Source organism: Chiloscyllium punctatum, chromosome 20, assembly GCF_047496795.1.
Source record: "Chiloscyllium punctatum isolate Juve2018m chromosome 20, sChiPun1.3, whole genome shotgun sequence".
Taxonomy (NCBI): Eukaryota; Metazoa; Chordata; class Chondrichthyes; order Orectolobiformes; family Hemiscylliidae; genus Chiloscyllium; species Chiloscyllium punctatum.
The window spans coordinates 35,120,669-35,146,368 of NC_092758.1; the positions used below are offsets into that span (position 1 = coordinate 35,120,669).

The following is a 25,700-nucleotide window of genomic DNA, read 5'->3' on the forward strand; positions in this document are numbered from 1 at the left end:
ACCACTTACCTGAAAGAAATTCAAACAAATTGATTCAAGACGTGAAATGATTATGTTTTAAATGACTGCATCTGCCCAAAGGAAAGGATAATTGAAATCAAAGGTTTCCCTTTCCACAAAAAAGCACAGCCATAAATGTTAAAATAATAGCGGATTTGATATGAATCATGAAAGTAAGATTGTTTTTCAAGTGTAGAAGGAATGCAGATTGCTGTGCTTGAAGCAAAGTGGACTATACTGACTTTTCAAATTTCTACTTGTTGGCACTGTGCTTCATCTGCCATATCATCATCATAAGAGATTTGGAATTACCTTGAGCTCAAGTGCATTCAGATTTTAGTATACAAATCCGAAACAGAAAGATGCTTTACATTGAGAGTTAGGATGAATCCGGACAACAATGACCATTAAAGTTATATTGAAAATATATCTTGTAATCTGTCCTGTATATGCCAGCATTGGGTTTTAGCTTGAATAGTAATAATTTCACAGGATTTCTATCATTGTACGTTGATTTCTCTGTTGAATACTGATGCTTTCTTTTGGAGAATCATAATAGATTGAACAGAAAACAATGTGAACGAGAATGCTCTTTCTCCAGTTTATTAAGCTCAAATTTGTTCCATGGGGAATTTAAGTTAGTTATTTGTAACATGTCATTTGCTATGGTAAACATAATACAGATTAAAAGTTGCACAGAGTATCATTCAGATAGATTGAGCTAGCCATTCACTTTGCTTGTTTTTTATTATTGATATACATCCATTTAGCAGACAGCAGAATTGGATTTGAAGGTAATTCTAGGCGAAACAGTACAAATAAGTTGATAATCACAAAATTACAACAAATAAATTACAGCACACAAATACAGGCCACTTGCCCCAACAGTCTGAATTGGTGCGCATTTTCCAAAACAGCAGTAGTCTTAATCTCATGTATCCTTTTTTTTGTAATTTATACTTTCTTATTACTCATCTAACCTATTCTACAATGTAGATATGGTGTTGGCTTCAGTCACTTATTACATAGCCTCACATCTTTCTGCTAACTGTTCTAAAAATCTCTTACATTTAATCCTTTATCTGTGCTTTTATAGCACTTGTTAGAAAGGAGAAGGAGTGCTATTGCCAGAACCAAAATACCACTCAATAAAATAGCTCTTATGCCACCTTCCCAACATCTTGATACACTCTTCTGTCCAAACTACAAAGCATCACCAACTGCTCTATTAACTGCTAAACTCCACAATTGAAACCCATTTCAATCAATAGCTGCTTCCCCTGACCAGTGTAGAATGCATTCTATCACCAGTTGCCCTCCTGACCCACAAAGCTATCAACTGCTCCCCATAACCATAACTTTTCCATCAACCATCCCAGTGAGAATCCTATGGACAAAAATCCAACCATTACCTTCTCCATGATCCAGATAGGCCTCACATTCTTGTCCTCAACATCAGGAATCCTCTGCCACATATCAGCCACAATTTCTTTTTCATTCCTCTTGTCAAGCTTCCAACTTGCAAGGCCTCCAACTGATTAATCATGCTGTCTCTCAACAGGAACCTCACTTAAAGGACCTCTGCAGTGAAGTTCTACAGAACACTTAAGAAACATGTCATTTTGTTTTCCACAAAACAAAGATTATCTTCGGTCTTCATATATCTCACTTCCAGGTTAAAGTCTCAGCCATTGAATACAATTGTATGGAAATTATTCTTGACCTTTACAAACAATGGGTGGCCCTTAGATGGAATATTCAGGCTGAGTCTGGCTGCCACAATTTAGAATGGATGAAAACAACTTGTAGAGTAGGTAGGGAAAATTTATTAGAGTGTTATCAGTGATGACAATAGGCATCCAGAGAAACTAGAATCAAAACAGAAAGCACTGGAAACACACTGCAAGTTTGTCAGCATCTGTGGGGAGAGAACTGGAGTTAATAGAATTTCAAGGCAAGCTTACAACTAAGTTACACTGATATGACATTGTTATAGATACAATGAGAAGAGTCTGGGTGGTGGATAGTTCTCCTTTGAGATCTTAAGCTGCTCTCACTTCAAGTCTTTGTGACATAGTGGGCAGTGCTTAGGGCACTGCATGCTATTACCCTATCAAACCCTTTCACTCTTATGCAACATCTTCCTGTAAGCTTTACATCTTATTAGTAATATTATTCATTAATACATATTGTTAGATTTACGACTACACCATGTCCTCTCACATGGATAATTTAACAAATTCAGGCAATCTGGAGATTTCACTTTTCTTTGACAATACATTCTCTTTGGATTTGTAAGACTTGTAGACCTTTGAGTTGAAAAATGTTGATTTTGATTCTGTTCCTCGCAAGGTAAGGACTGAAAATCTCTTTAGACCAGAGAACTTTCGGTCTTTTGTGGAAAATATATTTCCTGGTGAAACAGGTAATTGCTTCACCACAACATGAGGCTGCTTTTAATCTCACACCTTTCCCTTAGAGAGGAAAGCTATTCTGTTGAAACAGTTAATTACTTTATTTAGTATCATGCATCACTAAATTAGGATTTTCTTTCTTTGTAATATGTTGAATTTCCAAACCAAGCAATTTAATTTTGACCATGTCTTGACTCTCTGGACATTGAATTCTCAATCAGCCACAAAATCTGCATTGAAGTGTACAGAATCTATTTTAACTTATTAATTAGCTTGTTCACTTTAATTTGGCCTCAGTGATTGCAATGTTGATGCAACCACCGTATTCATTGCCTCAGCTGTATTATTCGGGGATTGTTTCTTGTCTGGACTGATCTGTGTCAAAGTTACTAAGGATTCTTCCTGACAAGGTAAGGAAATTAAATTGTCTATTTGAACCTGTGTCTTCTGAGTCACTTCTGCGTCTTATATCGGACATAAATCTGTCATAATTATTTGTTCACCAAGCAGTGTTGCACTCTGAATTATCTTGGTTGAAGATACAGAAAGTGGACTTTTTACAGCATACCTTATACTGACATCAGCATATCCCGGACTCCCGGATAAGAATGCCTCCTTTACAGTCTGCCTGCGCTCACTGAAGAGTTTCCCACACCCTTCATACCTGTTCACCCTGGACTCCAGCCCCACTTGATCTCCTCACTGGGCTCAGTCTGGTAGGCCCTGGCAAGACTCCAGGCTTATCTTAAATTCTGGGCCCATTACAGTACCCTTCCTGCAAGGTAACATGTTTCCATACTGAAGAACAATAATTTAGCACAGCTTTCTGCTTTCTTTTACTTAGCCAGTATTATATCCACACTAGGCAAAAGTGAGGATAGCAGATGCTGGAAACCAGAGTTTAGATCTGAGTGGTGCTGGAAAAGCACAGCAGGTCAGACAGCATCCGAGGAGCAGGAAAATTAACGTTTTGGGCAAAAGCCCTTCTATTCCTGGTGAAGGGCTTTTGCCCGAAATGTTGATTTTCCTGCTTATATCCACACTGCCTCTTTAATCCCATTTTGTTAATGGCTCTCTCTATTACATCATCAACAAACTGAATTAATTTTTAATTTTTTGGACACTTCTGTCAAGTTATATTGAAAATAGCCGTTTAGCAGTACAGAGTTGAGTATTGCTGAAAACAAAAGTACACATTTTTTCTACGAGTTTTGGCTTGCACTCATCAGGCCAATTTCCAAGAATACGAAAACAAAAGGAAACAACATTTGTACTGTATAAGAGGATTGGTTAACAAGTGAAAGAGGCTCTATCATGTACAGTCCATTTTCTGGAATACCAGAAACCACTGACACCTAGAAGTTAGTCCTGGATACATTCTAAATTGCATTTCTCCCATTCTATTTGACAAGATGTATTGCCTTTGACTACATGTAAAGCACACTTCAAATTTATTTCATTGCATAAGGACACAATGCCTCCTTTTGTATTACCTGCTATGGATTTGGATTGTTTGGGGATTGGCGCCAACAGATTGTTTCCTGGAGACAAGGGATCTACAACTTTCCACTGAACTCAAACGCAGACTGACCGTATTCTCTCGTCTAAAGATGTCAGAGTCACTGTAGGTTGAGAGATTATCTCCATAGATGTGAAGGCAGCATCGGGATGGATTGAGACGAATGCACAATCGGTGTAGGTCAGCCTGTGAGCCAATAGAAATCCACTGTTATATTACACCTTGTATATAAATTAGAGAAATAACAGACCCTGTAATGCTATATGGATTAATATATTTCTGTTTACCAAAAATTGGCATTAAAAGTTTGGTAAGAAGGAAGGGGTAGGCTGGGGTAGGCACCAAATCTGAGCTCCAAATTTGGATACATTACTTAGCTGCTTTCTGAGCTTTCCAACTTTGTTGTTGTTGCAGGTAAATATAATCATTGTGGTATATGAGTGTAATTCCTTGACAAAATGTTTGAATTCTTGCAAAGGCTTTCTGACATGAATATGTAGTAATGTAATAATTTGATGTTTCTCTTGAACATTTTTTTGTGGATTTGAACCTCATTAATCTGAAAAAAAATCTCCAAACCCTCAATAGCATCTTCAACTGTTCTTTGATAAACTTTGAACCTAAGACGTGGTCTGAAAACTTCTCTGACTTCTATTACTTTTTCAATTACTGCAAATCTTCACTCCAGTTTTGTTAAAGGGCTGATCATGAATTAGATTGTTCTGCTTTGTCCATTTTTCTGCATTTGAAAAAGCACAGTTTTTAGTCTAGTTGATGATGTAGCTATTGGTACCATTGTGAGTAGTTCTGTGTCATACTGGGCTAGTATGTCTGGTGAAACAAGGAATTGTTTTATCCTTTCAAAGGAAATTTGTAGAGTTGCTAGCCAGCACCATGCCTTGTCTTGTTTATGAAGTATTATTGTTGTTTACTTTCCCTGTACCAGATTAAGTGAGAAAATACCCATTTGATTCACCATTTCCTATTCATTTTTTGAAGTTCTGTGATTACAAGGGCAATCTTTAATTGCTTTTTGTTTTGAGTATCCACCTTAGTATTTGCTGCATGAGCACTGTGTCTCAGAAATGCAATGTGTGGCTGTGAGAAATCGCATTTATCATATTCTTAGTCTTGCTCCTTCTCATTGTGTTCTGATCTGGTTGAACCATGAATTAGGATGACATATATATGGCAGAAAACCCCATCTAATCTTTGAAATATTCAGCATCATTATGAAAAATTTCCACTGCTGATGCAATATCACCAGGTAGTTAACTGATGTAGGATTCTGGGTAATCCAAGATGGAGGATGGGAAAAATTTCTGGCTGTAACAGCTGCTCATTTTTTGAGTTATTTTAGGTGCTGGAGGTGATTTCCTTGAATTCCAGGAGCAGCAATTACTGTTTTAGATGCTGTTGCATTGTTTTGGAACTTTGGAAAAAAAGAGTCAAAACAACAGCAGTTTTAAAAGGGAGAAAAACAGACAAAGGAAGCACATGGTGAGGTCAGTGCAGGAGAGAGAGAGAGAGAGAAAGAAACTGATACTACAGTGAACCTGCACAGTTACTGCCTTTGTTGTTTGAATTCATGTATCACTGGACATCAGAGTGCGTCTGAGAAAACTAACAAACAGTGAAATTCACAACTGATCTTGAAGGAACTGTTTGGGCGAAGTTCACAGCACAGAATCAGATAAGTTAATTGTTTTAAGTGGTCTATGGAAAGTCTGCAGTAGTGAGTAGATTGGGTTCTTTCTTGATTATATATTTTTGGAGATATGTCTCTTGATTAAACTTAAAATATAAGCCATAACTATTAGTCTAACCTGGGGCAGTGTTTTGTAGAGGAATAAGACGGTGTTATTTTCTGGGTCTGCAGATTGTGAAGGAGCAAAATTGCCTTTAGTAGAGTGATATTTGCTTCCTGTCAGATGTGGGAGTTTAAAGAGAGTTTAAAGGTTACTGCGCATTATATCTGCCATAAATGCTGTTGGTTGCAAATCTTATCAGATCGAATGGATCAGTTGGAGAGACAGTTAGAAGCGATGAGGAATTTACAACAGCCACAGTATGTGATGGAAGACTTTTATAGGAAGGGGGAAGTCTGAGATACAGTCACATAGATGGGTTAACTCCAGGAAAGTTAAGAGAGGTAGGCACCTAGTGCAGGTGTGTTCTGTGGCTATACCCATTTCAAACATGTATGCTGTTTTGGAAAATGTAGCGGGAGATGGATTCTCAGGGGGACGTAGCACGAACAGCCAGGTTTCTGTTATTGAGACTGGCTCTAATGCAACAAGGGGTACGTCAGGTTCCAAGAGATCAATTGTGTTAGGGGGTTCTCTAGTCTGATGTATAGACAGGTGTTTCTGTGGCCAGCAGCGAAGAATCAGAATGGTGTGTTGCTTCCCTGGTGCCAGGATCAAGGATGTCTCAGAGAGGGTGCAGAACATTCTCAAGGGGGAGATGGGCCCACATTGGAAACAACGACAAGGGAAAGGGTTGAGATTCAGAAGGGAGATTACAGAGTGTTAGGCAGGAATTTAAAAAGGAGGTCCTTGAGAGTAGTAATATCTGGATTACTCCCAGTGCTACGAGCTAATGAGGGCAGGAATAGGAGGATCGAGCAGATGAATGCATGGCTGAGGAGCTGGTGTGTGGGAGAAGGATTCACATTTCTGGATCATTGGCATCTCTTCTGGGGTAGAAGTGACCTGTACAAGAAGGATGGATTGCACATACATTGGAAGGGGACTAATATACCGGCAGGGAAACTTGCTAGAGCTCCTCGGAAGGATTTAAACTAGTAAGGTGGTAGTGGTGGGGGTGGGGGGGGGAGAGTGGGTGGGGGTGGTTGGTGGGACCCAGGGAGATAGTGAGGAAAGAGATCAATCTGAGACTGAGACTGGTACAGTTGAGAACAGAAGCGAGTCAGACAGTCAGGGCAGGCAGGGGCAAGGTAGGACTAATAAATTAACTGCATTTAATTCAATGCAAGGGGCCTAACGAGGAAGGCAGATGAACTTAGGGCATGGTTATGAACATGGGACTGGGATATCATAGCAATTACAGACCTATGGCTCAGGGATGGGCAGGACTGGCAGCTTACTGTTCCAGGATACAAATGCTACAGGAAGAGAGGAGGGGGAGTGGCATTTTTGATAAGGGATAGCATTACAGTTGTGCTGAGGGAGGATATTCCCAGAAATACGTCCAGGCAAGTTATTTGGGTGGAACTGAGAAATAAAAAAGGGATGATCACCTTATTGGGATTGTATTATAGATCCCCTAATAGTCAGAGGGAAATTGAGAAACAAACTTGTAAGGAAATCTTAGTTATCTGTAAGAATAATAGGATGGTTATGGTAGGGGATTTTAAGTTTTCAAACATAGACTGGGACTGCCATAGTGTTAAGGGTTTAGATGGAGAGGAATTTGTTAAGTGTGTACAAGAAAATTTTCTGAAAAGGTGCAAAACTTGATGTACTCTTGGGAAATAAGGCAGGGCAGGTGACTGAGGTGTCAGTGGGGGAGCCCTTTGGGGACAGCGACCATAATTCTATTAGATTTAAAACAGTGATGGAAAAGGATAGACCAGATCTAAAAGTTGAAATTCTAAATTGGAGGAAGGCCAATTTTGACGGTATTAGGCAAGAACTTTCAAAAGCTGATTGGGGGCAGATGTTCACAGGTAAAAGGACAGCTGGAAAATGGGAAGCCTTCAGAAATGAGATAACAAGAATCCAGAGAAAGTATATTCCTGTTAGGGTGAAAGGAAAGGCTGGTAGGTATAGGGAATGCTGGATGACTAAAGAAATTGAGGGTTTGGTTAAGAAAAAGAAGGAAGCATACGTTAGGTATAGACAGGAAAGATAGAGTGAATCCTTAGAAGAGTATAAAGGAAGGAGGAGTATACTTAAGAGGGAAATCAGGAGGGCAAAAAGGGGACATGAGATAGCTTTGGCAGACAGAGTTAAGGAGAATCGAAAGGGTTTTTTACAAATACATTAAAGACGAAAGAATAACTAGGGAGAGAATAGGGCCCCTCAAAGGTCAGCAAGACAACCTTTGTGTGGAGCCGCAGGAAATGGGGGAGATACTAAATGAGTATTTTGCATCAGTGTTTACTGTGGAAAAGGATATGGAACATATCGAATGTAGGGAAATAGATGGTGACACCTTGAAAAATGTCGAGATTACAGAGGAGGAAGTGCTGGATGTCTTGAAACGGTTAAAGGTGGATAAATCCCCAGGACCTGATCAGGTGTACCCTAGAACTCTGTGGGAAGCTAGAGAAGTGATTGGTACGTCTCTTGCTGAGATATTTGTACCATTGATAGTCACAGGTAAGGTGCTGGAAGACTGGAGGTTGGCTACCGTGTTTAACAGGGGTGGTAAGGACAAGCCAGGGAATTATAGACCAGTGAGCCTGACCTCAGTGGTGGCCAAGTTGTTGGAGGAAATCCTGAGGGACAGGATGTACATGTATTTGGAAAGGCAAGGACTGAGTAGGAATAGTCAACATGGCTTTGTGTGTGGGAAATCATGTCTCACAAACTTGATTGAGTTTTTTTGAAGAGGGCAGTGTGGTAGATGTGATCTAGATGGACTTCAGTAAAGCGTTTGACAAAGTTTGCCATGGGAGACTGGTTAGCAAAGTTAGATCTCACAGAATACAGGGAGAACTAGCCATTTGGATACAGAACTGGCTCAAAGGTATAAGGCAGAGGGTGGTGGTGGAGGGTTGTTTTTCAGACTGGAGGCCTGTGACCTGTGGAGTGCACCAGTTCAGGCAGCATCCGCGAAGCAGGAAAATCGACATTTCGGACAAAAGCCCTTCATCAGCAAAAGCCCTTCCTCTATTCCTGGTGAAGGGCTTTTGCCCGAAAAGTCGATTTTCCTGCTTCGCGGATGCTGCCTGAACTGCTGTGCTTTTCCAGCACCACTCTAATCCAGAATCTGGTTTCCAGCATCTGCAGTCATTGTTTTAACCAGTGGAGTGCCACAAGGATCGGTGCTGGGTCCTCTACTTTTTGTCATTTACATAAATGATTTGGATGTAAGCATAAGAGGTACAGTTAGTAAGTTTGCAGATGACACCACAATTGGAGGTGTAGTGGACAGTAAAGAAAGTTACCTCAGATTACAACAGGATCATGACCAGACGGGCCAATGGGCTGAGAAGTGACAGATGGAATTTAATTCAGATAAATGCGAGCTGCTGCATTTTGAGAAAGCAAACCTTAGCAGGACTTATACACTTAATGGTAAGGTCCTAGGGAGTGTTGCTGAACAAAGAGACCTAGGAGTGCAGGTTCATAGCTCCTTGAAAGTGGAATCGCAGGTAGATAGGATAGTGAAGAAGGGGTTTGGTATGCTTTCCAATATTGGTCAGAGTATTGAGTACAGGAGTTGGGAGTTGCCACTGTACAGGACATTGTTTAGGCCACTGTTGGAATATTGTGTGCAATTCTGGTCTCCTTCCTATCAGAAAGATGTTGTGAAACTTGAAAGGGTTCAGAAAAGATTTACAAAGATGTAGCCAGGGTTGAAGGATTTAAGCTATAGGGAGAGGCTGAATAGGCTGGGGCTGTTTTCCCTGGAGCGTCAGAGGCTGAGGGGTGACCTTATAGAAGTTTACAAAATTATGAGGGACCTGGATAGGATAAATAGACAAAGTCTTTTACCTGGGGTCAGGGAGTTTAGAACCAGAGGGCATAGGTTTAGATTGAGAGGGGAAAGATATAAAAGGGACCTAAGGGGCAACATTTTCATGCAGAGAGTGGTATGGTCTGGAATGAGTTACCAGAGGAAGCGGTGGAGGCTGGTACAATTGCAACATTTCGGTGGCATTTGGATGGGTATTTGAATAGGAAGGGTTTGGAGGGATATGGGCCGGGTGCAGGCAGGTGGGACTAGAATGGGTTGGGATATCTGGTCGGCATGGACGGGTTGGACCGAAGGGTCTGTTTGCATGCTGTATGTCTCTATGACTCTAAGTAATATTTTCTAACCAGTGTGATGAATTTTGTGAGTGGATTAGATTCTTTGTCTACTGCTGGTTGCCAAATGCATTGTTTTCATCTAATTTTTGAATATGGTGCTTCTACTTGTTAATTTTGGCAGAATCCCATCCACTACTACCATTGGGTAAATATCCCTTTCCACTGCTTTGTTTAATTGTGTAAACTTAACACAGAAACTCAATGACCTGTTTGGTGCTGGTACTGGTCCTATTGTTGAACAAGACTACTTGGTTTGACTCTGTGAGAGGACAGATTAATGTAACATTGACTCAGTTTCTTGTCTCATCTTCTCAAAATGTCTACTTTCTTTTGTGTGAGCAAGAACACTGGTTTGGCACCTGGTCTCAATGTGATATGATGAAGCTGCTTTTACTTTTCTAATGCCTCTAGTAATTTTGGGAATTCTGATTGTGAATCCTTATGATTTGTCTTGGCTTTTCAAATCATCAATTTCAAAATGAGTCTTCGATCAATTTTGGTTTAGAAGCAAGCACTCTGTATTAAATCACATGATCCCAGCTTTGAGAAAACTGGTCAAGCCAGATACATGTTAGAATCTAACTTAACTGGCCATAATCATTTAAAGCACATAATGTGCAGAAGAACAAAGGGTAAAGAAGTAAGCAACAGGACTCCAAGATTAAATTGAAACATCAAAACATGAACAAAACAAACGCAAGCAACAATGCCTAAAATGATTATTCTAAACAAGAGAAACTTCACCCTTAAGCTTAATCAAGCAGAACTATCCCAGTTTAATTTTTTAACTTTAACTTTTAGTCTTACACATTTTTAACCATATCACATGCTGGAAGACCATTCATTTTTTATTCTGGTACACAAGTCTCAACTCAGGTCAATGGTATACTTCTGCCTGCTGGCTCATGTATAGACATCAATGGCAGTCACAAACTCTGACCCACCTGATGCATTTAGATATCCCTTGTCATTTGTTCTATAGATTCCTCTGTCTACAGGGCTACTTGACCCTCAGATGCTGCCTGAGTTGCTGTGCTTTTCCAGCACGACACTTTTTAACTCTGATCTCCAGCATCTGCAGTCCTCACTTTCTCCGACTTGATCCTACTCAGTTCTTTAGAACTGAATTATTTGGCTCAACACAGCAGACTGATTTACTACACCTTTGTTCTCACTTGTGTATGTTTTGAAAACCAAAAAGAGATTATTTTAGATCACAGTCTTATTGTCAGGAATTATCTCTATAGCAACCGTGAGTCTTTCTTGTTGAATGCTTATTAGTCCATGAAGTCAAATAGTAGCAGCCTGGAAGAAGTCTTGTTTCAGTTATTTTTCTGTGTCTGAAATACATTCTCCCTCTCCAGTGTCTAACTCCGTTCATTTTGTGTATGCTTACAACTATTTCAGCATTCCAATAATTGCCTTATTCCAATTAAACGTTAATTCTCTTTTAGCCTAGCTGTACCCTGGGAACAGTCTTCCATTTTCACTCCATTCCAGAGGGTGAAAACTTCAGCATATTTTTTACAGTGAATTTAACCATCTATTAGTAGACGTGGCTGGACATTATCAGGCATTATTGTGACTTAATCTTCTATTTTCCTCATTTTTCCCAAGGAAGCTACATTTAGCTTTTTTCAGGCTTTTAATTACCAATATTTTGCATCCTGAAGCAATACTTTCTGAGATAAGTATATCATATTTGCATTTGAAAAGAGTCAATATTTTCATTTTACATCATTTCTTGAATGAACTTTTTATATAGAGTAAGCTTGTAAAATTGCTTAGTGAAACAATGCTTCAACAGATTTCTAAAGGCTTATTGGCCTTTATTGGTGGGCGGCACGGTGGCACAGTGGTTAGTACTGCTGCCTCACAGCGCCAGAGACCCGGGTTCAATTCCCGCCTCAGGCGACTAACTGGGTGGAGTTTGCACGTCCTCCCCGTGTCTGCGTGGGTTTCCTCCGGGTGCTCTGGTTTCCTCCCACAGTCCAAAGATGTGCAGGTCAGGTGAATTAGTCATGCTAAATTGCCCGTAGTGTTAGGTGAAGGGGTAAATGTAGGGGTATGGGTGGGTTGCGCTTCGGCGGGGCGGTGTGGACTTGTTGGGCCGAAGGGCCTGTTTCCACACTGTAAGTAATCTAAAAAAAATGGCTACTTTTCCTGTCTTTCTTAGGTACAATTTGGTGCTAAACCTCGGTACGTAACAAGATTAGATAGGGTATAAGCCACAGGAATAGGCCATTTGATTTTACCAGCGCATGCCAGGTAAATGCTGCATCTAATCTGTGTCCACCTTTCATCATCTAAATCTGTGCGAATAGCTATTTATAATACTCAGTTCCTATATGCTTGTCTTATGTATATGATATGCTTCTTACCTTGAATGTCTACATACCCTGAAACTGTCATTGTAGAATCCGTAAATAAGTGGGTTCCAGAAACTATGTGACATGGCCAGGTAGTGGGAGAAGAAGTAAAGGGCAGTGATATCCATTGGATCATTTGGTAGTAGGGCTGGACTGAACTCATATGTAACACTGAAGATATGAAATGGCAGCCAGCAAAGTGCGAAAACAGCCACAATGATAAACAGCATCTTGATTACCTGAAATAAATTACAAAGATTGTAATAAATTATTAATTTTATTCATTTTTTTGATTGCTAAACAAACAGGACACTTCTTCAGGATAATTCTAACCCTTAAAGTCGACAAAACACTTAAGCATAATGTTGGGTTTCTTGCACTTTGCCAAGTAATTTCAATTACAGTGTGATGGACAATCACTTGACACATATAAGCAAACCTTCTACTGCACCACCATCAAACTTATGTTTGTGAATGGGGAGCAGCTGCAAGAAAATTAACGGCCTTAACCTCCCAACTGCATTAGAATTCAGGATTACAGCAGATTTTTATTTTGGCTGATGGGCTGTTTTCTAGTTTCTCTAAGTATCTTCAATAGAAATACTTCCTCAGGGTTTGTTTTGGACTGCACTCGTGCCAACAGGATTTAGTTAACTGTCAGGCCAGGGTGAGAAAGGCCATTTATTACATTCAGTGCATATCAGGTAGAATCAGTGCGAAAGGGGACCATGCCCATTACCCAACACCTAGTCAGGGCCAATTACAAATCTCAGTATAGCTTCAGCTGAGAGCAGCACAATCATTCAGACTTTACCAGTCTATATAATTTAAAACACACTTGGCAATATCGACCCAGATATTCTGAAAAATGACAATTGAAATGTATTGTCACTCGACTCATTTTTATATAGTAGTTCTGCATTTCTTACTGGAGATTCTGATCTTGGGTCTTTCAGAAATGCAGAGCATTGCTAAAATAAATACAGTTGCCCTGTACTTCAGGACAGATTTGCAGCAGTGTTCTGAAGTTAAATGTCTTGCAGCACAGCTTATTTTGACAATGCTATGAATTGTAAATACATAAGGTAAGTGTGGGCTTAGGCTGACAAATAGGTAGGGAGCTAGAATGGCAGATGAGAAGGATGCCAGGTCGGTAGGGTGTCTGGTGAGTAGGGTACAAAAGTGTCAGGTGGGTAATGTGCCAGTTAAGTGATCAAGTGCTTAGAATACATCAGGAGGTTGTCAGGGTCGGTGGTAGGATCTCAGGATCATCAGTAGGATGGAGGGCAGGAAGGTCAGTGAATGTTAGGACCAGTGGGTGGAGTTGTAGGACCCAGCAGCAGCCAGGCGGTGTAAGATCTTAGGCCCAGGCCACCAGGGGTGGGGTATTAGTCCAATGGAGGTTCAGCAGGAAGTCAAGGTGTGTCATGTTAAGTGGTTCTGGTGGATCATATTGGGTTGGGAGCTTTTCTCATTGGAGGATGTAGTTGTCAGGAGTCTTGTAAGAGGTCGGGGGAGCTGTAGTTGCAGGGGGATAAATTGGAATCTCAGCTTAATAGTTACTTAATTGTTTGACTGGGTTTTGAATTGTCTGACATAGCATGGGTAACTTAGCTTAACCGAAGCTGAACGCTCTGAACTCTACAACGTTAAGGGGTATTTTTCAGAGAGTTCTAGGTGAAGAAGAATTGCCCATTACTATCTTCAGTTTCTTGTTGTGTCTGGGATTCCATAGGTTCCCAACACACAACTCAAGACTGCAATGCTCCAGCGATTATCAGGCCATTGGAAAATCCAATCCATACTTACTTATCCATAGGGCAACGAGCAACGTCCATTTTTGACTCCGCCATCATGGGAGAGTGCTGCTGAGGTTATGAATACCACCATAACAAACACGGCTTGGATTTTCTTCTGTTTTCCTTTTGAATTTTAGCAATGGGATTATCAAAGCAGGGAAAAAAACTTCCATGGTAATAAAACTGACTTTTGCACAATGACTTATATCTGCAGTACAGGGATGTATTATTGGGTTAAAGTGTGAATTCCAATGAGCCCCTCTGGGTGTTACACCTATGTCTTTACCTTCCGTTTTGATTTATCTTGCTGAGCCTCTCTGTTTTTGTCCATGTTTCCGGGTGGTCTCCGACCCCACAGCCTCATACCAACATTCCAGTAGGTTATGGTGAGAATAAGTAAGGGCAGCATGTAAGTGAAAAGCAGCAGCAAGAGTGTGTAGACTTTCCGGTAAGTATTATTAGGCCAACCAGTTTCCAAACAGGTCATTTCAGATTCGCTATCCAGATTCATGTACTTGGCCTGCCTCACAAAACAAAAACAGACTTCAGGAAACAATTCAGATTATACTCTGCAATTAAATAATTCATACACACAAATTATGAACTTCCACACAGACCAGCTCGGTAATCTGGTAAATGTGACTCTTGATCAAGTTAGAGTTATATCATTTTCCAGTGGCTCGGAAAAGTTAGGGACAATATATAGGTCGACTGTAAGATTCAAGTAAAAAAAAACCTAAAATATTTGGGACAACGATCAATGGCAGCATTACTGCAATGATTATAACCTTGTCAAAATGAATTCCAAACAGAAATTACACCAGAGAATGGATTTTACAGGAAATTGTATTCCCCGTCTTAATCCACAGAAAAGGAAGTCAGAACCTATCCTCCCATATAAGGGCTGTCCTGTAGCCTTTACACAAGAAGTAGGGTCATTGCCTAGGATATTGGTTTCTGCTTCTGTGTTGGGAAGAAGACCTGCCTTGGCAAGCTTGTGAGCAATCTGGTTGACCAGAAGCACTCTAGTATCAGCAGCATCAATCCAAGTGGCAAGCATTGCTCAGGGAACCAGCAATGAGGCTTACGCTAAGATCCCAATGAGATTGAAGCTTCTGGGTGGTCCTGCCAACAAATCAAACACAGGTCTCAAAAATTGCTCTGGCACCAATGAGTAGTTTCAAACATTTCCTCTCCTACACTCATTTCTTAGTGAAATGCTCCAAGGCAAATAGGGTCAGGAAATTTGGTCCCGATATATTTAGCTTTAATGCAAATCTATCTCTATTTCAAACCAAAATTGAGGACTGCAATATGAAAACCCATTTGAATCTGAAGCAAAGTAGATTTAGATACATTTTTCTAGCCAGTTACACTCCTCATTTGGCTCTGACTCTAGATTCATGTTGCATTTAGCAATCCTACATTGAATGCACGAAGAAATCCTCAATCATTCAACGAGCAACACACACTTTATGAAAAGGTTCAGCAAGCTATCTTTAATTATAAATGACAAAATTCTTGATTTTTTTTATATACAGCTTGTTGCTTGCTTGTGTTATTATTGCATCTAAACTGTGTGGCAGATTCTGATAATCTATTTATATTAAGAAAATACCAGGGAAAGGCAGTAAACCAAAGTGACCCTCCAGTTATCTATGCACTGGTAACTCCAGTTCCAATTAATGGTAAGCAGTATACTTGACATGCTATGTTTCATATAATCATGCTTTTATAATTATTTATGCATTTATACATACCATAAGCCATGTTGGAGACACCAATCTATATCATTGAAACACTTCCTGACTTCTTATCAGATTTATCTCCTTACAAAGAATATCTCCATCCAATCACCAACCTCTGCAGGTCTTTTTTGGAATAAGACATTTGGAAAGTTAATGCAGAAACTGAAGATTTATCGTTATCTCCTTCAATATTAACCTAATTTGCAAATCTCCAAATCAGGCAAAGATTATATTTTACCAGGTGTAAGTCTTTAACTGCAAGATAATACCGGAGGCTTAAGTATCCAAATTTTGTGTCTTTGTGGGTACTGTTAAAAATCACAGGTTTATTTGGAAGCACTAGCTTTCGAAGTGCTGCTTCTTCATTAGGTGGTTGTAAGAACAGTCCATGGTCTGATAGGATTATGGCGACTTTACTTTTTTTAAGTGGGCAAAGAGCCTTTCGAGCTAGATTTAAAGTTGAAGTCCATAATTTATCTAGTCCATAAGTTGTTGATTCTTATATATCTTGGCATTCATAAAATCATACTTTTTTTCTCATTCCTCATAGCTCTATTTCTCAAATTCCCTCTGGAAATTTAGTATTACATCTGTTTCTACCATTCTTTCAGAAAGTGCATTCCAGATCACAGCCACTTGCTGCATAAAAATGTTTCCTCATGTCACCTCTAATTCTTTTATCAATCAACTCATACTTCCATCCTTTGGCTACCAAACCTTCTTCCACAGAAGACTAATTCTCCTGATTATCAAAACCATTCATGATTTTGAGCAACTCCTTGTAACTATCTCCAGTCCTAAATGAGATGCTGATTTCTGAATCAGTTGGGGCAAGACATAGTTGAGTTGAGGAGAATATGGAGGGTGATGGAGAATCTCATAGAAACCTACAAAATGCCAACAAGATTAGCAGAGTAAACACAGGAAGGATGTTTCTGATGTTCAGGGAATCCAGAACTAGGGATCATAGTCTAATGATACAGGGTAGACCAATGAGGACTAAGATGAGGACAAATTTCTTTTGTAGTAATGAGTAATGAACTTATGGAATTCTCTGCCACAGAAAACAGTTGATGCCAAACAATGATTGTTTCCAAGAAGAGTTAGATATAATTCTTAGGTCTAAAGAAATCAAAGGGTAAAGGGGGAAAGTGGGACAGGAGACTGAGTTGGATGATCACCCAAAATCATATCGGATGTTGGTGCAGGCTTGAAGCTTAAATGGCCTACTCCTGTTCCATTTTCAATGTTTCTATGTTGCTATAGCCAAGAGCAGCTCCATGTGAGAAAGAAACTTTTATATGACATAGTCAGTAAGGGTGGATGGTCAGTGTGACTGGAGACAACGTGAGTGAGACACAGGCTGTGAATATATCTGGGAATTTGGCTCAGAGTGGAACAGAGGTGTTTCAAGTAAGCTTTACTGCTATAAGGAAAGTTTCCAGACTGAGAGGTAAACAGGAAAAGATATAAGGCAGGGGATTGAAAGGCTGACCTGTACTAAGACCTGCGGCAGAGCAATGTCATGAACACAATATGACGTCAGTGAAGAGAAAGCAGCGGATTGGTGAGTAAGATTAGTGAATATTTCTAGTCTTTAAAGGAAAAGTAATGTCTTCAGTTTGTGTTTGCATCTCTAGACTTTTTCTCTCATTTCTTAAGAATAGCTTGCTAAGTAAAATATTGATATTGGTGTTCTTTTTAAGTTATGTACAATGTTGTGTAAAAAGCAAGGATTATTGTGGGTGAAATAGGGTTCAGTTAATGCAGGACCAACACAAGTACTGGGTAGAAGGCAGTTCTTTGGCTGGAATAGGCTTCACTTGAATGCTGCTCAAAGCAGTGTCCTGGTGAATTGAATACCTCACTCTGTAGAGACAGTTTTAAACTAATTGGAAAAGAAAGGTTTTTGGACAGGGGAAGCATAGGCTTACTAAAGCAAAACAAATTTGGCAGCAATGCAGAGCAGCTATTTGGATAACAATACTCAGTGTGGGACAAACAGAGATTCAGCAATATATCATATCGAAAGGACAGTAAATGACATAAAAGCAAAATGATGGGTTCTTTCCTTAAATGTACAATTTAGTTGGAAATAAGTAAATTAATTGATTACACAGATAGATGTTAATAGTCATCGTCTGAGATGCTATTGCTGGGATATAGTTATAAGGAAGTCACAGCTAGGATCTAAATATTCAAAGGTATGTGACTTTATAAAACAACAGGCAGGAAGGAAAGAGTGATAGGTAGCTTTGATGGTACGAGATGGAATGTGTGCTAGCACAAAATTACCTTGGATTGGCAGATGTAGAATCCACATGCAGAAAAAGAAAAAGGAAGAGGAATAAAACACTGGTAGAAGTAACATATAGGCCCACCAACAGTAGTTACATTATGTTGTAAGAAAGTGAATATCAGGAGATAATGAGAGAATGAAAAAAAGGTTGTACATGAATCATAGGTAAGCTTAATTGTCATGTAAATTGAGAAAATCACTTTAGCAATGACAGCCATGAAGATGAATTCATAGAGTTTACTCAGGACAGCTTGCTAGAATAATATTTTGCGGATCAAACAGGGATCAGACTATTTTGAATTTAGTAATGTGTAATGAGGCAGCCTTAGTAAATGATCTCAGAATAAAGGATCCCCTAAGTAAAAGTGAAGATAAAATGCTTGAATTTAGCAGTCAGTATAAGCGTGATTTGGGTCAGAAACACTTGAATAGGGGCAATTACAAAGGATTGAAGGCAGAGTTAGCTGGTGTGGACTAGGAAATGAGTTTCACAGAAAAGACAGTTGATGAACAATGGCAGATATATAAGAGACTATTTCATACCTGTCAGCAAAGTTATATCCCAGTAAGAGAGTAGGATTCTAAAAGGGGATAAATCAACCATGATTAAGCAAGGACATTAATGATAACATGACATTGAAAGAAAATACAGTCAACTTGGCAAAGATTAGTGGTATGCCAAAGCATGAGGAAACCCGACAAAAAAATGACCAAAAAATGAAAATAAACTTTGAGTGTAAACTAGCAAGTAATATTAAAGTGGACAACAAGAGCTTCTTCAAGTATATAAAAAGAAAGAGAGGCTAAATTGAGCATTGGCCCCTTGGATAATGAACTGGCACCAGGAAAAAGCAGAGGGACTGAACAAATACTTGCATCAGTCTTTTTGATAGAAGACATCAGTAAACATTCCAAAAATACTAAATAATCAAGGCCCATAAGAGAGGCAAGAAATACATTAGCTATCACAAAAAAAAAGTACCAGAGAGAGTGTTGGAGTTAAAGACTGATAAATAACCTGGACCTGATTGGATGCATCTTAGGATTTTAAAGAAAGTAGCCACAAGAATACTGGATACAGAGGTAGTAATCTTCCAACAATTGCTAGATTTTGGAAAATTTATTGAGGATTGAAACTCTTATTAAAAAGGGTACAAGACGAAAGCACACAAAGTTCTAGGCCTGTTAGCTTAATATCAGTCATTGGGAAAATGTTAGGATCTATTATAAAGGATGTAGTAGATAGCATTTAGAAATATCATAGATAGATTCAATCAAATAGAATCAACATGGCTTTACGAAGGAAAAATCATACCTGACAAATTTATTAGAGTACTTTGAGGAGGTAACAAGCAGGATAAATAAAAAGAAAACAGTGGACACAATATATTTGGATTTTCAAAAGGTGTTCAATAAAAATAGTCTGTAAGGCAACTTAAGGTAATGCCTTGTGATGTTGGGGGTAGTACATCAATATGGATAGAAGATTGGCTAAATAATGGAAGACAGAGAATTGGAACAATGGGGCGATTTCAGTATGGCAACCTGCAACTAATGGGATGTCACAGGGATCAGTGTTAGGAGGCAATTATTTACAGTTATTAGAATTAGAATTAGATTGAAATTAGGTTTTATTGTCAGGTGTACTCAAGTATAGGGATACAGGAGTACAGTGAAAAGTGTATAAAGTTGCCATTCCTCGCATTATTTTCGGTACGAAGGTACCTAAGCATAAAATCTTAGGTACAAAGTAGAAAGATAATGAAATAAAAGTTAAACATTGCAGTCCTTGCTAGTATAAAGTCGAATAAATAAAGAATTACAGTCCTTCTTTAGCCATGGTCCTGCAGATGCTCCACGCTGGGCTTCCCCACGAGGGCTCACACTCCCCATAAGGTTTTGATCTCTGTACTGGGCTTGATCTCTCCCCTACAGTTGGCACACACGTCTCCGTGATGCTGTCTCACTGCCGACTGCTAGAGTCCAGCCTGGCTCGCCAGACACCTCGCCACCGACCGCCATCCAGGTTCATCAGCCACCTCACCGCAGATCATCAAAATCCTAATCTGGTACAACACCCAGCCACCTCATGCCAAAGACCCACTCTGGGCCCTCATCCACTGCCATCGCTGCCGCTTACATGACCAATCTTCTGAAAAAGTGCCAAACTAAGAAAAGAAAAGCTATCAGAATGGATGAACTAGGCCAAACTGTGCTACCATCTTGAAATATCTGAATGATTTTGATGAGGGAAATGAGTGTACTATTGCCAAGTCTGCAGAAATAGGGAAATGCCAAGTGGTGAAGCTGACACAAAAGTCTGCAGAGTGATACAGACAGGTTAGGTGAGTGTACAAGAACAAAATTCAGATAGAATATAATGTAGAAAAAAGTGCACGTTGGCAGAAAGAATAGGGGAACTAAATATTTTTTTAAAAGAGCCAGACTGCAGAAAGCTACATTGCAGAGGTTTTTGGGGGATTCGTGCATAAATCACAAAAAGCCAGCATTCAATTTCAGCAGGTAATTGGGAAGATAAAAGTGGCCTTTATTTCAAAGGCAAGTTTTTTTTTCATTCATTAAGAGAATATTCCACTATGTGACTCCAGACCCACAGCAATATGGGCATCACTAGCTAGACTAGCATTCATTGCAGGTTTGGCTCAACCATATTGCTGTGGGTCTGGAGTTACATGTAGGCCAGACTAGATGAGGATGGCAGTTTCCTTATTTAAAACGAATTCATGAAGCAGATAGGTCTATCCCAACAATGGATTCATGGTCATCATTAGACTCTTAACTTTAGATTTTTACAGAATTCAAATTCCACTATCTGCCATGGCAGGATTCAAACCTGATTTCCCAGAACATTACCTGGGTTCCTGGATTACCACTAGGCCATTGCCTCCCCTCATAAGGTCCCCTTGGAGTTTAAAAATAGGGAAGCCTGTCTAAATCTTTACCAGCCTTTAGTTAGACCACAGCTAGAACACTGAGGATAACTTTTGTCCCCTTACCTAAAGGAAGATAGAGTGACATTGGAGGTAGTTCAGAGAAGGTTCACTAGTTTGAAGGTATTTTCTAATGAGAAGAGATTGCATAGTTTGGGCCTGTACTCATTGGAGTTTGGAAGAATGAGAGGTGACCTTATTTAAACATGTTCTTAGGGGACTTGACAGGGTTGCGGCTGAGAGGTTGGAGTCAAGGTTAAAGTGGTGCTGAAAATGCACAGCAGGTCAGGCAGCGTCTGAAGAGCAGGAAAATCGATGTTTCAGGCAGGAGCCCTTCATTAGGGATGAGAGGTTGTTTACCCTTGTGGGAGACTTTAGGACCAAAAAGCATAACCTCAGAGTAAGAGGTCACCTATTTAGAACAGAGATGAGGAGAATTGTCTTCCCTCAAAGTAGTGAATCTGCAGAATTCTTTACTGCAGAGAATTATAGAGGCTGAGTCATTAAGTATATTCAAGGCTGAGATAGTCAGATTTTTCATCAGTAAGGGAATCAAGGGTTATGGGGAAAAGGGAGGAAAGTAGAATTGAAGATTATCAGATCGGCTATGATCTCACTAAATGGTGGAATTGACTCGATTGACTAGTTCTATTCTTATTTCTTATTATCCTGTGGTCAGTTGAAGGAAAAATCTCTTCATGCAACTGAAATCCCTCATCTCTGAAACCATTCTAGTAAGTATCTTCTAAACTCTCTATATGGCCTTAACATCCAATGGCTAACTGGAAATGAACAGAATACTCTAGCTGAGGCCACACCAGTGTTTTAAGGATATTTAGCACAGTCTCCTTGCTTGTGTTCTTTATGCTTCCATGAAAGACAAGGATTCCATGTAAATTTTTAAAAAAAAATTCACAATCTGACCTGACACTGTCAAGGATTAGAGTAAATAGCATACAACAGGTTTCTCTATTTCTGCACTCCCTTTAAAATTTCTCTCATCTCATCTCATTTTAAATGAAATTCCATCATTTCACACTTCTCTGCTTTAAATTTCAGTAAGGTTTTCCTTAACTCTACCCTTTATTCCCTGATCTCTAGCTATTTCTTTATTCATATGGCAATATTATTCTCTTTAATTCTACATGTTAACTGTGCCATATATTTCACATGTGCCATATATTTCACACATGAATACAATAAAATATTCTGAAAATCTACTTCACAATCATAGCATTCTATTGATTTTTCATTTTATTCTTATGGAGGCATGGGAGTATCACTATATGGAAGCCTGTGGCTACACAGGGAGGGGCTTTAGGCCCAGTTTGCCTTCTGCTTTGGGAAACTGGAGGCTGATGCAAAGTTCCAGTCGATCTACTTTGATTGGCCTTAATTACACCCATAAAGCATCGCTTACTGTTACAGGTTGGGGATCCCTGCTGTGGTTCATGTCTGCTGAAGCGATGCAGCTAGGGAATAGACATGTTGGTTAGTGTTGTTATCTTCAGATGTCAACCCCTGACAGGACCTGAAATTTCAGCCCACATTAACTTTGTTTCTCTTGCTCCACAGTGTTCTTTTGCCTGTAGAGTATGTCCAGCATTTTCTGTTTTTTTTATTTCAGAATTCTAGTACCAACAGTGCTGTCACATACATTGTATACTCCCTTAAAAATTAAAAAAAAGCTGTTTACTTTTCCCTTTTTGTTCCTTAACTGATGTTGTACTCTTCACCTTTCACTGTCCTTTTAATCACATGCCTTTAACTTTGCAAACATTATCTGCAATATTATTCAGCATCCTGATGAAGACCTTATGCTCGAAACGTCGACTCTCTTGCTCCTTGGATGCTGCCTGACTGGCTGTGCTTTTCCAGTGCCACACTCTTTGACTCTGATCTTCAGCATCTGCAGTCCGCACTTACTTCTAATCGATATTATTCAGTAGTTTGGTAAACTCCTTTGTCCAGTAGATTCAATGATTGCTATACCAGTTTGTGCAGAGCAACCATTATGGATTAAAATAGGTGATCAGGATTCATTTTATTACACAACTCCAGACAGAAGGACACCCACTCGGTGCAATCTGTACACACACAGACAATTCTGATTCCAGCTCATGTCTCTGAAAATTAAGTAGGTGTTTGCGCTCATTCTCACCCACAGAAACCATCAGGTAGCTGTATCTAATTATAGTCTGTGTATGTCTTGGCTGAAATCAACAAACCCAGTACAGATTGAAGTTCTATAGCTTTTTTATTGACTCAGTAAACATATTTAGCTAGCTTGGGAGCAATTTCCAGTTATGCAGATACGTTCATGTTCAGAGACACTACTAATCACTCTGGAAAAGGTGGGCCTTGAATCTGGATTGCATGATCCAGAGGTAATGATGCTCTAGCTCCAGCAGGTTTCTATGTATTCAGTTTAGTTTATTATTTGTAGCATGTTACATGATTATGTATTAATTTTCAGCAGTATCTTTGCATTTTTTGCATCACTGCTATTAATTCAGTACTTTTGTAATGAAATAGCTCAAATGCAAATACATTCATGTACCTTTTGAGAAATGCAAACCCTGAAATTCTTTGTGCATTCTGTCAAAGTCTCATGACAATTCTGTGACTCTGACTGGAAAATCACACACACACACACACAGTTTGTACTCACCCTTGACACAAGTAACTGCACAGATGCGATGCTGAATGATACCATCCAAATCACAGCAATTAATATCTTACTTCGGGAGCGACCCATGCGAGATTTCAGAGGGTGGCAAACAGCATAATAACGATCAACTCCAATGATCATGAGGGTGTATATACTGACCGACACAGAGAGAACCTAATAGAGAAATGGATAATTTCAAAGCTCAGAGAAGTTTGCAATTCTAACAATGAAATAACAGATCCCTACATATAAAGATACTGTGGTGCTCCAGTCCTGATCTGGAACTTCATTCAATAAGGCTGATGTTTGTAAAATCAAAATTTATTTTTCATTAAAATAAGTAACTAGAGAATTGGGAATGCCATGTAAATGGTATACTGATTGCCATATCTAATTTGTCCTCTTGTCATGTGAAACCTCTCCCTACATATATACAAGACTGCTTTTATATGTTATAGAATAACTGACTCCATTAATACAGTATATAAATGTGAATATATTCACACTTGCATTATGGCTTAATAGTGCACATCAGTGGTTAGACACCAATGGTGGCCAGTATGCTATATTACTAATAAACCTGGTAGCCTTGTTCAATGATTGGCCAGCATCCAGAGTGCTAGTTTTAGTGCTTTAGTGCTGCTGAGGCAAATCAACAAACTTAGTAAATCAATATATAAAATCGCTGGCATTAAGATGAAAGCTTCCTGCTTCAATATGACTGCTACGAGGTTACACAGGTTACTGGTGCTTAGATAAAACTATAGTCACTGTGGAAACTGATAACTTTTAAAAAGAAATTTGAACTAATTAATAGCAGAAAGAATGATACACAAGATTTCACATTTGAATATGTTTACCATAACAAAATGATAAAAACGTGATTGACTAAACATTATATGTGTAGACAAATTATATTTTAAACCATGAACAGGACTCCCTCCCTTTAGTTTTAGCACAACTGAAGAAAACAAGCACCACAGGCATATATACATTGCCATTTAAGTAGGCATTCAATTCCCCAAAATCTGTTTTAAAAGATTCTTATCTCCCAAAGAGTTATTTTTATTGTCTTGCTTTCTCAGTTTAATCATTTCTAACCCCTCACACTGACTGCAACACTGGAGACTCCCCCTCTCATACAAACTAGGTAAATTTTCCAGTTTCCTTTTAACTCTTCATAAATTTAGTCTTTTAATTCTGAGAGCAAATGTTTTCCAACCATACTGTGGAATGTTAAACTTAGATATTTTGACCTCTGGCTGCCATTTCTCTTCTGGACCCTGACAGACTAACCTATGTTTGATATTGAATGAGACTATGCAAGTCTAATGCAATATCGCCATGGTATTTTCTGTTCCCATTACATTTCAAAGCCAGAGGGCAGTTGAGAATCAACCACAATGCGTTGGGTCTGGAATCACGTTTAGGCTAAACGAGGTTCTTTTCTACCACGTTTCTAAAGATTTTACTGGAACAGATGGTGTTCATCATCTTGAGCTATGCTGTTGTCAAACCTGCATTGAGCTTTATTGAGTAACTGCTTGACTGTTGCAAGTTTGAGTCTGCGTTTTGTGTATGATTGCAGAATGAGATTTGTTGCTGATGGGGACTTATCAAATCCAAAAAAGACCCATCTATATCAGGAGGGACAGATGGAAGTGGGGAAAACATATTTTGGAAACTCTGTTGGTGTTTAATTTGTATATGATAATTTTCTGGATGGTCACTCAAAAACTAGATGGGTCCAAGTTATGACAAGTGCCAAACTTACTTTTAGCCATGGTATTTGCAAAATGATATTTAATTATTTTCAATGTTATTTTCTGCAGAATGATTCCCTTCCTTGAGTTCAATGTAATCAACAGAGGATCTTTTAAAATGAACACTCCTTCTCCGATCATAAAGGGAGATATTGCCAATCA

General features: G+C 39.2%; 1 protein-coding gene across 3 annotated transcripts in view; it reads right to left on the bottom strand.

Moving 5' to 3' along the window:
* Nucleotides 1-601: 601 nt before the first annotated feature.
* LOC140492029 (tachykinin-like peptides receptor 99D) overlaps nt 602-25,700 on the bottom strand; it is a 59,495-nt gene continuing 34,396 nt past the window's right edge. For all 3 annotated transcript variants that reach the window (XM_072590665.1, XM_072590666.1, XM_072590664.1), the window contains 5 exons: nt 23,776-23,949; nt 14,393-14,626; nt 12,337-12,546; nt 3,908-4,119; nt 602-1,918 (listed from right to left, as the gene is read on the bottom strand). In XM_072590665.1, coding sequence (XP_072446766.1) covers nt 1,912-1,918; nt 3,908-4,119; nt 12,337-12,546; nt 14,393-14,626; nt 23,776-23,949 — 837 coding nt within the window. In that variant the 3' untranslated portion in view covers nt 602-1,911. The remainder of the gene's footprint in view (nt 1,919-3,907; nt 4,120-12,336; nt 12,547-14,392; nt 14,627-23,775; nt 23,950-25,700) is intronic.